Source organism: Exophiala xenobiotica, assembly GCF_000835505.1.
Source record: "Exophiala xenobiotica strain CBS 118157 unplaced genomic scaffold supercont1.1, whole genome shotgun sequence".
Lineage (NCBI taxonomy): Eukaryota > Fungi > Ascomycota > Eurotiomycetes > Chaetothyriales > Herpotrichiellaceae > Exophiala > Exophiala xenobiotica.
The window spans coordinates 2,365,283-2,378,057 of record NW_013562494.1 but is presented as its reverse complement, the minus strand read 5'-3'; the positions used below and the strand labels follow the sequence as shown (position 1 = coordinate 2,378,057).

The following is a 12,775-nucleotide window of genomic DNA, read 5'->3' as shown; positions in this document are numbered from 1 at the left end:
GAAGATGACGGAGAGGAGTCGACCGGGGAGAGAACATCGACTCCGGATCGGCAGATTCGTGATGGGCCCTTTCAAGATCAGCAGTCGGAGCCCACGAAGTATTGGGTATGTCATCTAGTAATCTCATGCTTCATATCAGAGCCAGCACTATTTCTAGCTCTCTGGAGTAATGTACAATTGTGCCGCCTGATTTGACATCCATCCACGCCTTCGCTGATGCTGATGCTATAACTGTGGGATTTGAAGCGGGCAAAAAGCTCCAGGCTCATTCCAGGCACTATTATCGTCTTCCCAGCTCATTTCCAATACTCTTGTCATCATACTAGAGGAAGTATTCGTTGCGACCACCTCTCGAGGGTGGAACATGTCGTAGCTCATCCTTGACAGCGCTGAACAGTTTGAACGTTGGTTTCATATCTTCGCCAATCTCGCAAACCGAGGCAAGGTTTCCACATCTGTAGCAGTAATTGGGTGCACTCCACACCGTGACAACATCTTGACTCTTGAAGTGGTACTTGTAGCCTTCGTTGACCAGTTGATGTGCTCTGGAGATGAGATTTAGTCCGTTGACGTGACAGAATTCCTGACTGACTCGGTCTCCGAAAAGCCATCCTGCTCCACGTGGCGATACTGCCCATGTTTCCACGTCTTCTGGATCTGACCATACGAGATCGCAAAAGGCACCTTCGTGAGGGATTTCTTGTGCTCGAGCAACAACTCTGACTTGGTCGAGTGTCCGGATTTCTGGTGACAAGCCTCCATGTACACACAGTACTTTTCCATCAACAATGGCTCCGAGGGTCATGAAGTCGAATACTTGACAACATGCCTTCCATACTGAAGTGTTTCCGTACTTTTGTACGCATTCTTCGTAAAACCCGTAGACCTGAGTGATCTGGCGACTCTCATGGTTACCGCGCACTAACGTGATCTTTTCGGGGTATTTGGCCTTGAGGCATAAGAGTAAAGTGAGGGTTTCGAGGGAGAAATATCCACGATCAACGTAGTCTCCTAGAAAGATGAAATTCGCATTTTGTCGGTTTGAGATGATGTTTCCTGACTCTGATCGTTCGTCTTCAAGCTCGGATTGTTGTGATGAAGGTATTTCTTCGGCATCGCTGACCTCGCTACTCTTTTCCCCCGTGGAATCAGGATGTTCAATGCCTCCGAGTCTCATTTTCTTCTTCAGTTTCGGGTTCGTGATCATGGTAGGAGGTTCAATGTCTGCGGATGTGATGATGTTCGCTGGAGTGACGGGTGTTTCAGGCGCCGATTCATTCGGCATGCCGCCTGCGACTCTGAAAAGCTCGAGTAGATCGTAGAATTGGCCGTGAATGTCGCCGCAGATTGTGACTGGCGTAGAGACGGGTTGGATGTTGGATTCTTCCATCATGTACTCTTTGACAATCTCGCAGAGTTGTTTCATGTGGTATTCTGAGAGGTACTTGCAGTTTTTGGCTGCTTCGAGCCACTCATCGGGTCCCGCTGAGCGCTTGAGGCGCGCTGGGCCGGGGACGGGGACTTTGACCGCGCCCATGGCGCTGGTTCAAAGGGACAAGAGGGATGAGATATGGTGGTGAGGAAGGGGGAGGTTGAGGTTGGCACGTAGGCCGTCTGTCTACCCGATTGATAATTCGGGGCTCGGAAGGGCGGCGCACGCAGACACTTGACGATGTCAACGTAGTTGACGACTTTGGCCTTGGGGAGGCCGAAAAAAAGAGCGCGGTCGAGGTTGGTCACTTGGCGCGACCGGCGCCGGGAACGAGACGTGGGAGGAGGGGTCGGTGGAGAGGGCGAACCCTCGGTGGTGTCTTCCTGGAAGACAGGGAAAGTCTCTGGAGCGACCACCTGCTCCAAGGTGGCAGGGGCGAGGGCGGAGGAGCGGCTTGTTGTGCTGGAGGAAGAGGAGCAGGAGGTTCTTGCTGGTGCAGACGCTGCCATTGAGGCGATGCGTAGTCGACAGTGAGGATGAGGCACGTGATGGGGATCGGATGACGGAAAAAGGAAAATCCGAGCTCCGATAGGAGATATTTGTATCTGGGACGACAATCACTCACAATAGCATTCACTGTGCATGAGTCCTCTATTGTCACCGTTGCCCATTGATGATGTCGTCGGGGTGAAAAGTGAATAAACGCAGATGAGAGACACCTGAAGGGAGAGTGAGCGAATCTGTGACTGTTCTATCAACTACGACAAAACCACAATGTCAGATCAGGTCAAGGGACGTTCTGGAGGTGTTCTACCAGTGAACGCAGCAGCTAGAAAGAATGCAACTGCGCAATCGGGGTCAAAAGGATCTGCAAGACTACCTGCGCCGAGGTTGAGACTGATCATCAGACGACTACCACCAGGCTTGACGGAGACCGAATTCTGGACAGCTCTGGGCGATGAGTGGAAAGTTGGATCTGGAAAGGTCGACTGGGCAGCGTTCAAAGATGGAAAGATCTCCAAAGAGTAGAACACCACTATGGTCTTCCCTGACTTCTATACTGACTTATTTTTCAGCCCAGCAAAACCTTCACGACCAGCAAGAGCGTACATCAAAGTCAAGGAACAGTCACTGCTCGATTCATTGTCCGCCGCAGTGAAACAAACATCATTCCAGGACGCCAAAAATACCACCAAAGACTCCTGTCTTCTCGGACCACCATCCCTGGAATTTGCCCCCTACAACAAAATCCCCAGCGGACGCAACAGAAATGACGCACGACAAGGCACAATCGACCAAGACCAGGAATTTATCGATTTTCTTCAAAGCCTGACAGAACCAATCACTAAAACTACCGCAAATGGGGCAGACTCGGCCGAAGTCAAGCAGGAAAAGGCCTCCATCACACCTCTAGTCCAGTACATTAAGGACAAGAAGGCCAACAAAGCCAAAGAAAAAGAAGGCAACCAGGCAAAAGCTGCAAAGGCTCGTGAGAAACAGGAGACGAAGCCTGCAACACCAGACACTCCTCGCTCGACCGTTGTTATTAAGGGTAAGCATGCGCCAGCCGAGGAGAAGCAGCGTGTCCAGAAAGCCACCGAAGATGCCGTCAAGGCGATCAACAAATCTGTCGCTGCGATGCAGGGAAAGCATCAACAGCAGGCTCAGACTTCGGCTAAAGGTGAACCTAAAAAGGCTGCAAAAGAGCCTTCTTCCCCCTCTCCAGCAACAGCAAATCCCGTCAAGCGCGAGCGCCAACGAGGAAACGTCTCCGCCGCTGCGCGTATGCTTCAACGTGATCTAGGCCTGCTATCGAAGGAGAATAAGTCTCAGCGCACAGCGAAAGCCAGTACGTCGACTACAACCACAGAGCCCAGCACCTCATCAACGTCAAAATCAGTTCCAGCTCCCTCTACTCTGAAAAACCAGCCTGTGCCAGAGCCAAAACCCGCATCACCCACACCGAACGCCACACCCACCGGCCCACGCGCATCTCGCACTCCAAGCGCCGCATCGACAAAGACACCATCAACACAATCCCAACGACAAACAAAATCCGCCGTTCAGCCCTCCGCAGGCGCGAAGTCCGCGTTCCTCAAACATGCGAACCCTTCGCAGGGCATCACTGAGGAACTGCTCCAGTCGGCGTTCGAGGATTTCGGCACGATTACTAGATGTGAAATCGACAAGAAAAAGGGATTGGGGTATATTGACTTCGATGACACAGAGGGCTTGAGGAAGGCGATGGCGGCGAGTCCCGTGAAAGTAGCAAACGGCCAGGTCGTCGTACTGGAGAATAAGAGTCCTTACGCGAAGCGTGGCGGGAGTGCGCAGGGTGAGAAGCAAGGGAGTGCTAGTGCTGGGACCGGCGCTGCGAAAGGTGCAGCGAATGTGAAGGCGAATGCGGGCTCCTCCGGCGGGCAGGCACAAGTGCAAGGTCCAGATGCGACGAGTAAGGCGTCAACGCCAACGCCAACGCCGGGACAAGCACGAAGTGGTGGGAGTGCGTCAAAGGCAGTTGAGCCGACGAAAGAACTTGCTTCTGGGACGACCGTGGCCAAGGACGAGAACCCCATACCGACAACACCAACGATACCGGCTGCGGCGACTGGGCCGGCTGCGGCGACACCCCCTACAGCACCTCGAGGAACACCTCGTGGCGGAGCAGGTGGAAATCGAGGTGGGCGAGCAGGCAGTGGAGGTGGGGGTGGAGGTGGAGCAAGAGGGAATGCACGAGGCGCAGGACAAGGCGGGAGACAAGGACAAAGCCATCGAGGTGGACGGGGTGCAAAGCGTGGCGGTGGCGGTGGAGGTGGTGCGGCTGCGGCTGCGGAAGGTGGTCAAGGGCCAGCGCCTACGACAGGGACTGCGCCGGCGGCAGCACCAGCGGCCACAAAGGAATAGGGTAGCAACAGGGATGAAGTGGCGTAACTAAGTGAGACTACAAGCAACGGTTGAGTGTATGCAGACCAGACGAGACGAGATTTCACTGCCTGCAAATGCAGTAGTTTGACATCCATGGATTATTCCGTTCATTACTGTACAGCTAGCTGCCTGTCACTTCAACTTAGCATCACCACAGTATTGGTGTCACAATAAAGTTGTCTGTTACTCATGTTCGGTATGTATCGTACATTATTTCCCTTCCCAAGGCCCTCTGTGACAGTTCTGACGATAACGATGTGGGTCATTTTCATCGTCTTCTCCTCGTCGCCGGGATCGGCTCGAAAGCATCGTCGTCGTCATCGTCCTCGATTTCAATACTCTGACCTCGCGCTCCCGAACTCCGTCCATTCGCGAGGATACTGTTCTGCGACGTGGTAAAATTCAGAGTCGATTGTTTTGCCGTCCGCGAGGTAGCACCACGAGCAGGCGTCTTCCTGACTGGTGGCGACGCAGCTTTCCTCCCTCTCGTACTCGAGCTTGCAGTAGCATTCTTTCGTTTGTCGGGAAAGAACATAGCCTGCGAGTTGTCCTCCTCGTCTTCGTCATCGAACATGACAACATCATCATCTTCCTCGTCATCTTCGTCGTCGTCGTCAGGCACAGCTCTTTTCTTTCCTCGTGTCGTGGTGGTGGTGGCGGGGGGCTTCTTCGTGGTCGTGGTGGTCGTCTTTCTCGTAGACGTTGACGTTGCACCTCTACCGCGTCCACGGCCACGCCCTCGACCTCGTGCTGTTGTCCGCGGAGCAGGTGTGCTATCTTGTTCTTCCTCCTCTTCACCACCATCATGGTCCTCCAGATCTTCCGAACTCCGAATCAGGGCGGCAGGCTGTTCCTCCCATTCTCCTTCCAGATCAGTGTCCCAGCCTTCGGGCTTGGGCTTGAAACGGGCTTTATTCGCGGAAGCTTTCAGCAGGCCTTTGGCGAACATCTCCTCCATCCTCGCGCGTTGTTCTTCGATCTGAGTGGCAAGATCCTCATCCTCTTCGTCCTCGTTCGTGTCGGCCTGTAGTCTGACGAGTGCTTTGATCTGGTCTGCAAGCGACTCGTTGACGAACAACTCCATGGCATGCTTGTCGTCCTTGTTGACATATTGGCTCACTGCATCGCCGAAGTAGTTCTGGGGCAAAATGGTGAGAGACTGCGCCTGCAGAAACTCCTGCACGAGTTTTTCCACCTTGACGCTCTCGACGCCCTGGAATTTCTCCATAATCTCGCGATCCGCAGCTTCGTTTCGTGCGGCGCGCGCCGCTGCGTTTTTCTTCTTGACATGGAACTGGACCACATCATGGGTATTGGCGACCTTGTCGATGAAACGGTTCGAAAAGCGCTGTGGGTTTTCGGTGTCGAATTTCCCAACGCCGTCAGCTGAGCTGGTTTCGACTCGGAGACGGATCAGTGGGAGGGGACATTCTTCAGGTTCGTCGATGTCGGCTTGTCTCTCATCTTGTGCTTCCTGCCACTCTTGTCTTGCCTGGTCAATCAGGTCGTCGACGATTTTGATCAAGTGCTGCGTAAGCTGGGTGCGATGGTCGTCTTTGCTCTTCGCGATCTTCACGGCATCTTTGTCGGTGCTGAGGGCCATGTCCATGTACACGAAAGGTCGGACAGTGGTCAGGCGGATTGGCTCGCACTTCATTTCACGGCCGGTGATTGACAGGATGGCAACGTGCTTGGGCACAGCTTCGCCGGGGATGAGGGATGTGGCGACGGATGAGCCTGGCTGCATTACTCGGAAGTTCATCTCTGGGTTCAAGCGAGGTTCGATCTCGCACTCGTGTTCGTGGCCCCAAATGACGAGGTCGAGGAAATTTGGCAGGAAGTTTTCCGGGAGATATGATGTTTCTGAGTGAGCGTGATGGTTTTGGTGAACGCAGATCAGGTTGTACCAGTCACCCATTTGTGTACTGGGGCGGTGGAATTTGACCTTGTGGTCGCGGAACGTGCGGTAGAGACGCTCATCTCGGACATTGGATAAGCCGTAGAGAGCCAGTTTCGTGCGGCCTTTCTGTATGAGGACCGGCTTGACCTCGATGTTGTCACTTTGAGGCGTCTTGCCATAGTAGTTGATGAGACCGGAGACAGCCAGCAGATCCAGCGCGGCGTAATGGCCATCACCTGTAGGGTCGTCGTGGTTGCCGTGGATGGAGAAGACTGGTATTGCGACATTGATATTTTGATCCTCATAGTTGACGTGGTCAAAGGTGGCGTCGAAGTGTTCGGATTCATCACTGAGCATCTCTAGCTCGCAAGGTTTGTCACCGAGGCAGTTCAATCGTAAGGACCGCATAACGTTGTACATTGATTTTCGTGAAGGCTTGTTTTCGTGGAACAAGTCTCCTGCCAGCAGGACCATGTCGACGTCGCGTTCTTTCGCCAGGCACATGATCTCGTGGAACGTTTTCCACGAGTCGTCACCCCGAATTGGGTCACGCTCATGAGCGCCCACATGGTTGTCGGTCGCAACCAGGATCCTAATGGTGTCGGCCATGGTCTTTGGAGGTCCTGAGGAGAGAAGGAAACTCAGAATGACATGGGCACAGAGGCAGAGTTGAAAGCGTGGCAGATTGAAGTAGTGATCGATTCACATTCGGGGTTAGTGTGTTTGCTGCCTGCTGGAAGCCGGTGGCAATCCAATATTATGATGGTTCCATTGGAGAAGAAAAGAGCGGACGCACACAGAGTGCCAGAAAGACGATTAACCAGCTGTACAAGTGCTGTTCGATTTTCTCTTTAATACGTAGGAAATGGATGGAGGACGATGGAGGTACTTGGCTGGCACTGCTGGATGGGGATGACTCAACCAATCGAGGCAGTGATTGGATGTTGATGTCGCGTATCGCTACGGAGTGCGGAGTAGACCATCCCGCGTATCTGTACGGTGGGCAAAATAGACCATCCACGCCATTTCACATTGGCGATGGCGCTCTCGCTTCTCATCTCTGACGGCGATGACTCGAGGCATCTTTTTCTTCCTCTAACTTGCAAAACACGCGATTCTCTCTCACTTGGCCCGCACAGCTCTTTCTTAGACTGACCAAACCCTTGGCTCAGTCTCAACATCCTCTTCCGCCTTTCACAGACCCTTTTATGCAACCTGCGCCTCCTGAAGTCTCTCAAACCGCGACTCTAGTAGACCAAGCTCAAGTTCCTGCGCCTCCCACACAGCATGGAGAGCCAGTCAATGATCAACCGGCCTCTGTCGGCACGCTCTATGGGAGCAGCCCCGGCATGCCATCCTCGATCCCGGACGATACCGACAGTGCCTCGGTCAGTTCTAGAGACACTCAACGTGGCCGACCATCCAACGCCGGACGGATAAGCAGCCGTAACACCTCTTCGCAAAGCGGCTCTCCTGGCAGTCGCATCGAAGAATATGAAAAAGCAAATGCATCACGTCGAAAACGTTCAGATGGCATGATCTTTCAGGTCATCCCATCTGCAAAAGGCAGAACTCAGCATGTGTCAATTGAGAGCTTCCCCAACGGTATGATGAGATACTCTTCTCTCTTTCTCTTAGCTAGCCCTAACGTCTGGCAGAGGTCTTGACCCATATCCTATCCCATCTGCCTCCCGAGACACTGTCTTCAATGAGTTTGGTCTCTCAGCGCTTCCACAAATTGGTCACTACTCCTCCTGCATGGCGCATCGCTTTTGCTAGATTCTTCCCCGGAGCAGAAGCACTCGAAACCAATTCTGCCAAGACGGCTCGAGACTCGGTTTCCGATGTCGAAAAGGCGCAAAGGAGATCGTTTACAAGACTGTCTGCGCTCTCGTCCTGGAGAAGCGAGTACATCCTCCGAACGCGGTTGCTTCGCTCATTGGGAAGAGGAAGACCTGCTCTCGAAGCAATTTCAAAGTCTAATGCGTCTCGCCATCCCAGCAGTGCCGCTGTCACCACTTACCAGTCCGGGTTGTACTATCCTGTCGGTCACGTTCATGCAACGTTCGGCGTCGGCTTGAACAAGAGACAGCCTTCGTTTATGCATGGTGCTGTCGAACAGGGAGGTGTGTCTGTTAGTGAACCCAGCAATGGGAAGCCCGGTTCTTGGGGCCTAGCCGACTTCGAAGGCTTCAAGCACTTTGCGGATCAATATCCCGGCGAGTTGCCGTATGGCCTTGGCCCGGGAAACCTGGTTGGCATGGAAAATGTCATGGACATCAGCCAGCCATATGGGAAACTGTATGGAGAGGCGTGTCCTGGTGGGCGGCTCTACTACACCTCGACAAGTGAGCAACGCGGTCGGTTTGTTCCCATTTCTTCCGCTGCCAACCATGCTCTTGGGGTCCCTGAAGTCACGATGATTGGTTGTGCCGTCTGCTCGGTTTACATCGCCAAGTCTGAGTCGCTTCTGAAGTTGACCAACGGGTTGTTCGGCCTTCTTGCAGGCTTCTCAAATGGCGTTCTTGCCGCCTATGCGCTCGGTGTCAATCCAGTGCATGACCGGCGCTACGAGAAGGGCGAACCTACGGCAAAATGGGTGCTCTGTCCTGGGGTCCCAATTGTGGGGATCTGCGTCGACGAGAAGATTTCCGCCCGAAGGTTGAGCTCTGATCGGATTTGGGCTGCCGTCATCAATGCACTTGGCGAGGTCTTCTATCTCACCGAAACTCCTACGAGACCCGACTTCTCTGGAAAGGCATCTCCTACCGATACCGATCGACTTGCGTGGCAGACTGGCAAAACTGTTGAATGGACACTCGTCGAGGCCACAAGACGACAGGCAAAACCAGATCCCTTCGGCACAGCTCAAGTGGATGGCAGCTATACGCCTCGAACTTCCAGCGACAGATGCCACTTGAGCAAGGAACAAGTCATTGCTGAGACGAAGGAAGTGGAAAAATTCTTACTTCACAAGCCGAAGCATTTCCAGGCCTTGTGCGAAGGCTGGGACATGCGGCGCAAGATGGTCGTCGACTTCGCTGGTGATGATCATCTTGGTGCTGGAGAGTCCTTCTTTGTTGTCGAACGTGGTTTGGATGTTGACCGACCCGCCATGATTCGTCGCTTTACACGTTGCAAGACCAAGATTGCTGTTGATTTCGACCTTGACAACTGGCCGACGATCCAGTCGATCATCAATCGCCCTTCCTCTATCTTTGGGACAGGTCTTTCCTCTCAGCCTGATTCACATGCATCGCCGGTTTCGGGAAGCATGCCAAGATCGCGTACGTCGAGTCATGATGACACCGCAGATGCAAAATTCCGGCAAGACTGGCATATGTCGCAGTTATCCTTCGCGGACCACCGAAACATTCAAATTTCGGCACTAGCCTCTGATGATTCGGATTTCGCTACATTGACGGTCAACGAAGATCCACTACTGGGAATGTCCGGTGGCTCTACTGCCTCTTCCCCTATGGCTTCTCCGTTGGGTCATATACCTCCAGTGAGTTCAGCGTCCGAGATCCCGGGCCATCGTGCTCGACTGTTAGGCATTGGTACCATGTCGGGGGTGGTCATGCTGTGGGACATGCGTGCTACACTCTCACCCAGCCCCGAGGTTGTCAATACCATACAGCCAGTACGAACTATCTACACAAAGAGTCCGCAGATTGCTTCATTGGCAATGACTTCGCTGTATGTGGTCCATGGAGGCAATGATGGTCTGGTACAGGCTTGGGATCCCCTTGCGTCCACCAACGAGGCTATCAGGACTTTGAACTCTCGCTTCTCTGATCGGGCAAGACGACGCATAGCTCAGGCTGAGGCGTCTGTGCAGGGTGTGGGCAACAACTACTACGCTGCTGGAGCGATCGCCCTTGACCCGGATCCGACTGTTCTGCGAGGGATTGTTTCTTTGGGAACTTACCTTCGCTATTGGTCGTACAGCTCCACAGCTGCTGATGCATACAAAAGTCGGAAGAGAGGACAGCTCCGTCGGCGATCTGAACGAGGCAGCAATTCCACACCAGCGAATCAGAAAGTCAGCGCTACCGGTCGCGGATTGCTCAAAGACTATATCAGCAACGAGCGATACGAAATGGAGAGGGAGAAAGTTGCAAGATACAAGGAGAATGAGCGTTTGAGCGGCAGGTTCGGCACCAATCTTCTGGGAGAGGGAGCAAGCGAAGAGGAGATTTTAGCCTATGCTACGATGCTCAGCGAGGAGGCCTTCTCGAATGACCAAATCAAAAAAGGAGCCAGTGAACGCTCCAGCTCGTATGCCTCCCCAAGCTCCGCGGAGGGCCGCGAGAAGGGCACTCAGGTGGATGCTGAACTCGAAGAAGCCATCCGTCTCAGTCTGCTGGGCAGTGAACAGGTGTCCACCTCTCCAGGACCAACCGACTTCGGCATCCCCATTCGATATGCCAAAGGCTCCCGCTATGGCACACCTTCCAGAGACGCGAATGCCGGTAGTAGCAAGGCTCAGGCCGCGGACCCTGATGAGGAGGGTGATTTGGAATTTGCTTTGCAGCTGAGCCTGGCGGAAGAGCAGAGCAGGAAGGCGGCGGAGGACGAGTTTCCAGCGCTTTTACCCTCTTCGAGTCCAGGCTCTGAGGGTAGTGGGAAGGGTAAAGGAAAGGGGAAATCTCGTCGTCATTGAAGAGGATTGCTTTATTTTATATTTCACTTCTCTTGATCCTTTTTGTTCAGAGGCTTGTTTCGGGGGTCTGCCTCGATTGTCTTTCTTGAGAGGTATGGACGGTACCCGAGGGACTTTCTGTGTTTCAATGTGCTATCGCAAGCACCGTAATTCCAAGAGAGGCTTGAGAACCAACTTTCACCCTGAACGATCTGGTCTATTCGTGATTATGGGTGATGGACTTCACGCTTGTATAGAGAAGGGTCATCATGGGCCATTGTGCTCGCCAGGCCGAGGTTGCTGCCAAGGCCGAGCCCGAGTCGGTTGGCAGCGGCTGCTTTCTGCTCGTGTTTTCGCCCACAGCTGTGAATACTAAGTGGCTCCAGCTTTTCCCCGAGACTCTGCAGGTCAGAGCTTGCAGCTTTGCAGACTTACCTCGGGCATCACTCCGCACCCAACCGACATCATGGAGCTTCCTTAACCTGCCTCGTGTCGCTTTGCTGAAGATGCATCGCCTAAGGCGAGCTCAGCAGAGATGACCGCCATGCTCGCGTCCTCCGTGTTGAGGAGGACCTCTTCACGATTATCTACGACAGTCAGGCATTTTTCCTGCTCGTCTATCAGAGACGCATCATGGGGCTTCATTGGTCTGGGTGCCATGGGTGCGTGTTCCCTGTGGAAGTATTGTGCTTGTTTCTGATTATATTGGTAGGCTATCCTATGGCGAAGAACTTACGAGCGAAGATTCCTGAAGGAGACACCATGACCGTCTTCGACGTCAATCAAACCGCCCTAGACAAATTCTCACAAGAGGCTGTACCTGCTGGGGTGGTCGTTGCAAAGAGTCCGAGAGAGGTGGTAGAGAATTCTGTAAGTCTAAAAAGATGTATATTGGATATACTACACTGCATGATGAGCCTATTGTTCTATCTATGATCTAAGTTGGGGACTTCCTTTGGGTTGTCCTTTCCATGATTCCCTAACTAAAGCCAATCCTCTGAAACACTGTTCAAGCCACATACTTTCCACCAAAGAATACATCGGTTCATTGCTAATAGCGTACAACAGGACATCATTGTATCAGCTTTGCCAGAGCCTCGACACGTTAAAGGCGTCTTTGAGCAAGTGCTCACATCGTCTCTGCCCAAGGCGCCTACCCAAACTTCAAGGCTTTTCATCGACTGCTCGACCATCGATCCTACCACGTCACGAGAAGTCGCAAAATTGGTAAATGACAAGGCTGGGGCCAATTTCGTGGATGCTCCTATGTCGGGTGGAGTCGTCGGTGCAAGAGCTGGAACTCTGACATTCATGGTCGGCGCAGAAAAGGAAGACGTGCCCATGATCACGGAAGTTCTGCTTCTCATGGGACGAAAGGTCTGGCATATGGGCCCACAAGGCACTGGCCTTAGCGGAAAATTGGCAAATAACTACGCCCTCGCTATCAACAATATTGCATGCGCCGAAGCCATGAACTTGGGCTTGAGATGGGGCATTGAAGGCAAGGCTCTGGCTGATTTGCTGAACTCGGCCACAGGAAGGAGTTGGCCAAGTGAGATCAACAACCCTGTGCCTGGTGTGATTGAGGCTGCTCCAGCGAGCAAAGACTACGAGGGAGGCTTTGGAGTTAGTCTTATGAACAAAGATCTCCGACTGGCAATGACAGCCGCATCAGAAGCCGGAGCCAAGCTTGTTCTTGCTGCGAGGGCGAAGGAGGTCTACGATGAGACAGAAAAGGCCTACAAGGGTAAGGACTTCTCGGTGGTGTACAGATGGCTAGGTGGGAAGGAGTGAATTAGTTTGCAATGAGATCCATCGAACATAAAACACCTGGGCCTCTAGGTACCTTCAAGTTATCAAAGTATCGTTGATG

General features: G+C 53.1%; 5 protein-coding genes across 5 annotated transcripts; 3 read left to right on the top strand and 2 right to left on the bottom strand.

The window, feature by feature from the left end:
• Positions 1-102: 102 nt before the first annotated feature.
• On the bottom strand, positions 103-1,922 carry PV05_00919 (serine/threonine-protein phosphatase). The gene has a single exon (XM_013465852.1). The coding sequence runs from the start codon at positions 1,535-1,537 to the stop codon at positions 323-325; it is 1,215 nt and encodes a 404-aa protein (XP_013321306.1). The 5' UTR covers positions 1,538-1,922; the 3' UTR covers positions 103-322.
• A 156-nt stretch (positions 1,923-2,078) lies between these two features.
• PV05_00918 (uncharacterized protein) lies at positions 2,079-4,463 on the top strand. Its single transcript, XM_013465851.1, has 2 exons — positions 2,079-2,457; positions 2,509-4,463. Exons 1-2 carry the CDS (start codon positions 2,207-2,209, stop codon positions 4,334-4,336), a joined length of 2,079 nt encoding a protein of 692 aa, XP_013321305.1. The 5' UTR covers positions 2,079-2,206; the 3' UTR covers positions 4,337-4,463.
• On the bottom strand, positions 4,440-7,122 carry PV05_00917 (DNA repair protein (mre11)). Its single transcript, XM_013465850.1, has one exon. It carries the CDS (start codon positions 6,864-6,866, stop codon positions 4,626-4,628), a length of 2,241 nt encoding a protein of 746 aa, XP_013321304.1. The 5' UTR covers positions 6,867-7,122; the 3' UTR covers positions 4,440-4,625.
• A 218-nt stretch (positions 7,123-7,340) lies between these two features.
• On the top strand, positions 7,341-11,116 carry PV05_00916 (uncharacterized protein). The gene is made up of 2 exons (XM_013465849.1): positions 7,341-7,862; positions 7,916-11,116. The coding sequence occupies exons 1-2, from the start codon at positions 7,466-7,468 to the stop codon at positions 10,921-10,923; spliced, it is 3,405 nt and encodes a 1,134-aa protein (XP_013321303.1). The 5' UTR covers positions 7,341-7,465; the 3' UTR covers positions 10,924-11,116.
• A 181-nt stretch (positions 11,117-11,297) lies between these two features.
• On the top strand, positions 11,298-12,731 carry PV05_00915 (3-hydroxyisobutyrate dehydrogenase). The gene is made up of 3 exons (XM_013465848.1): positions 11,298-11,564; positions 11,615-11,772; positions 11,971-12,731. The coding sequence occupies exons 1-3, from the start codon at positions 11,438-11,440 to the stop codon at positions 12,694-12,696; spliced, it is 1,011 nt and encodes a 336-aa protein (XP_013321302.1). The 5' UTR covers positions 11,298-11,437; the 3' UTR covers positions 12,697-12,731.
• Positions 12,732-12,775: the final 44 nt, after the last annotated feature.

Coding starts and splice junctions, on each gene's coding strand:
- PV05_00917 (XM_013465850.1), bottom strand. CDS start 6,866: ATGGCCGACACCATTAGGATCCTGGTTGCGACCGACAACCATGTGGGC.
- PV05_00916 (XM_013465849.1), top strand. CDS start 7,466: ATGCAACCTGCGCCTCCTGAAGTCTCTCAAACCGCGACTCTAGTAGAC. Junction 7,863..7,915: donor AATTGAGAGCTTCCCCAACG/GTATGATGAGAT, acceptor AACGTCTGGCAG/AGGTCTTGACCCATATCCTA.
- PV05_00918 (XM_013465851.1), top strand. CDS start 2,207: ATGTCAGATCAGGTCAAGGGACGTTCTGGAGGTGTTCTACCAGTGAAC. Junction 2,458..2,508: donor GATGGAAAGATCTCCAAAGA/GTAGAACACCAC, acceptor CTTATTTTTCAG/CCCAGCAAAACCTTCACGAC.
- PV05_00919 (XM_013465852.1), bottom strand. CDS start 1,537: ATGGGCGCGGTCAAAGTCCCCGTCCCCGGCCCAGCGCGCCTCAAGCGC.
- PV05_00915 (XM_013465848.1), top strand. CDS start 11,438: ATGACCGCCATGCTCGCGTCCTCCGTGTTGAGGAGGACCTCTTCACGA. Junction 11,565..11,614: donor CATTGGTCTGGGTGCCATGG/GTGCGTGTTCCC, acceptor TTATATTGGTAG/GCTATCCTATGGCGAAGAAC. Junction 11,773..11,970: donor GAGAGGTGGTAGAGAATTCT/GTAAGTCTAAAA, acceptor AGCGTACAACAG/GACATCATTGTATCAGCTTT.